Source organism: Buceros rhinoceros, unplaced genomic scaffold (genome assembly GCF_000710305.1).
Source record: "Buceros rhinoceros silvestris isolate BGI_N320 unplaced genomic scaffold, ASM71030v1 scaffold43073, whole genome shotgun sequence".
NCBI classification, from domain to species: Eukaryota; Metazoa; Chordata; class Aves; order Bucerotiformes; family Bucerotidae; genus Buceros; species Buceros rhinoceros.
In genome coordinates, this window is record NW_010406122.1 from 19,001 (window position 1) to 21,820 (window position 2,820).

At 58.8% G+C, this 2,820-nt stretch overlaps 1 protein-coding gene across 1 annotated transcript in view; it reads left to right on the forward strand.

Annotated features, from left to right (window-relative positions):
• LOC104491525 (ADAMTS-like protein 2) overlaps positions 1-2,344 on the forward strand; it is a gene marked incomplete at its 5' end in the record, with an annotated part of 14,672 nt that extends 12,328 nt beyond the window's left edge. Inside the window, 3 exons of the mRNA XM_010133964.1 lie at positions 1,133-1,309; positions 1,962-2,106; positions 2,226-2,344. Of these exons, the coding sequence (XP_010132266.1) occupies positions 1,133-1,309; positions 1,962-2,106; positions 2,226-2,344 (441 nt within the window). The remainder of the gene's footprint in view (positions 1-1,132; positions 1,310-1,961; positions 2,107-2,225) is intronic.
• Between the last annotated feature and the right edge of the window lie 476 nt (positions 2,345-2,820).

Below are 2,820 nucleotides of genomic sequence, written 5' to 3' on the forward strand. Positions count from 1 at the left end.
CGTTGTGTATGCGACGTGACCCAAACCCCAGAGCACCCAGGAGAACACGCTGAGCCAGCTGTGAGGTCTGGGCTTTGTCTTTAAAGCCTCGAGCCAAACAGGGCTTCACAAAGCACTAAGGAAGGAAGTTTCTAGGGAACCAGAGAAGCAGCCAAACCCTCTTCCCTCCAATCTCAGCTAAACCTCTGGGCTGGTTTTGCTGCCCTCTATAGCTCTTGGCCACATTCAGCCGAGTCTCCCTCCAGCACTGGTAACGAGCACAGACCGGTTCAACCTGGGCACCCGTGGCAGCCCCCTAGCCCTCTCCCTCTCTGGCCCGGGCTGTGGGTCACACACTCGGTACTGCAGTGCAATTTTTCAGCCGTGTCCAGGCTCCCCTGACCTCTGAAAGACCAGCCGAGCTCCCACCTTTGCCTGCGTCAGCTGCTCGGTCTTTGCCGTGTTCTCTCAGAGCACCAGCTCCGAGCCCGCAGGGTGACTAAGGGCGAGCACGAGCCGGCTGCGCTGGCCCTGCCGTGGCGAAGAAGGGCACGAAGCGCTGAAATGTCGCACTGCTGACCGCCTCCACGGGCGTCAAGGAGCAGAGCAGCGCTCGGAGAATCAGCTCCTAACTCCTGCTGCTCCTCTCGGTGGTGTCCTGAGAGAGCGAGTCCTCCCAGCTGAACCCGCGTAGCCTTGGGCTCAGCAGTGCTTGTTCATGAAATCACCTGCAGTGCCCCGGCGGGTCCCCTTGGGCCCGCACAAAACTTGTCCGTGCTCCAAGATTGAGGTTGCTACACAAATATGCTGCATGGTTTTTGAGAACACAGCTACACATAAAATAAGAAGGAAACAGCCGCTTGCAGTCAGACCTTGGCTGCTTGGGTCCCTCGTGGTAGCTGCTCTCAAGGCCAGCCAAGGTGAGTTTGGCATCTCCAGCACTGGCTAAGCACTAATTACCAGCTTCTGTCCTCACTCCCCAAGAAATTCAGCTCCTCTGCAGACACCCAGTGCTCCTGTGACCAGAGCAATACCGTTAGACTGGCGTGGCCATGCGTGCTCAGCACTTGCTGCTGAGCAGGATGCCATCCTGCCGGGCGCTCTACAGCTGACGGGCATCCTTTGTACCTGGCTGTCATGGTCCCTCCCCCAGTGCGATGCCAGCTGTGGGCGAGGGATGAAGACCCGGCTGGTCTTGTGCGCGGGCCTGGAGAACGGTGTGTACAGGGAGTACCCCGAGAAGCAGTGCGAAGCCTCTCAGAAACCCGAGGAACAAGCTGCCTGCTTCAGGAGGCCATGTTCAACGTGGTTCACTACCTCCTGGTCTCAGGTAGGGCTCAAGGTGGTGGGGAAGGCGGGGAGGTGGCCTCATCACCCTGGTTGGTGGCGCACGACCTTCACCGAGGCGTTCTAGCAGCCTGTTCTGCCGCGGGCTCTGTTAGGTCTGGGTGGGTCCAGGAGCTCTACTTTGGGGCAGAGCAGGCAGCAGGTGGAGGGCCTGGCACACACAGCCCGCAGAAACCCTCAGAGCGTGCGGATCGCCGCCTCAAGCAAGAGCGTGCCCCACACTGCAGGCATGGGTGACCCTCCTCTGCCAGGAGCTGGTGTTCTGTCCTCTCCTGCTTCCCCTGGGGAGCGTTCAGAGGACGGGAAGAGAAGGAAGCTGGGCCTGGCTCACAGCAGCCAATTTCTCCATCTTCTGTTACAACATCGACACTCAAAGAAAGCCAAAGTCCGAGTTGCACTGAAGAGATGAAAGCTCCTCTCTTGCTCTGCCCCAGCCCTGGCTCAGGGAGGGTCTTCCCGAGCAACAAAAAAGGAGGCATAAGCTTGAGATCAGCGTGGGATACGACCCAAACTTCCCCCAAAACAGTCTCCAAAGCAGGGACCGGGAGGTCTCCCTGGAAGAAAGAGTTGGGGAGCTACAGAATTATAGAAAGCACGCCTCTAACGATCCCCTTCCTCTCTCCCGATCCCGACAGTGCAGCAAGACGTGCGGTGCTGGCGTGCGGCTGCGCGAGGTGAAGTGCTACCAGGGGGAAGCGCTGGCTCAGGGCTGTGACCCCACTTCCAAACCAGAAGCCAGGCAGACATGTCAACTCCAGCCGTGCCCCACCGAAGCACCAGGTAAGGCTGGGAGGGCAGGGAGGGAGAGGGGCCCTGGGGAGCCCTGGGCTCTGCCCAGCTCGCTGCTGGAGAAGCACATCTCCCTTTTAAGCCCTTCTGTGGATGCTTCTGCTCCCCAGAAGAAGACTGTGAAGACAAAGCGACGGCCAACTGTGTGCTGGTGCTGAAGGTGAAGCTGTGCTCTCACTGGTACTACAGGAAGGCTTGCTGCCGGTCCTGTCGGCTCAAGTCACCCTGACCGCTGCCAGGCCGTTCTTCCCTTCCAAGTTCGGGGGCAGGAGCCCCCTCGAGCCGGACTTCACCGCTTGGGGCGACCCCACATGGCTCGGTTGTGGAGCCAGTCCCTGTAGACCAGCCTACTCAGCAAGGAAGGATTCCTAGGACTTAGTCATCGCCGTTCCCTCTGCACCAAGAGGATTTCACACGACAACCATCAGTTCCTAGAAAGCTGCTGTGAAGTGGGTTGGGCAAGCCTGTCCTGCTGGTGTCATCTCTGAGGAGCTCTAGCTGGAGGCAATGGGTGCAGAGGCCAGCCCGCAGCAGGGCACGGGCCACAGCAGACATCTCTCTGCTCTGCCCCGTAGATGTTTCTACTACAAAACACACCAAAAAATTCTGTGTCACAATAAAGAGCTAAACTGTAAAACCGTGGTTTTGGGATGTATGTAGCTAGGCCAGAGGCAAGAGAGGAGCTGGGACACAGAGGAACAAGAG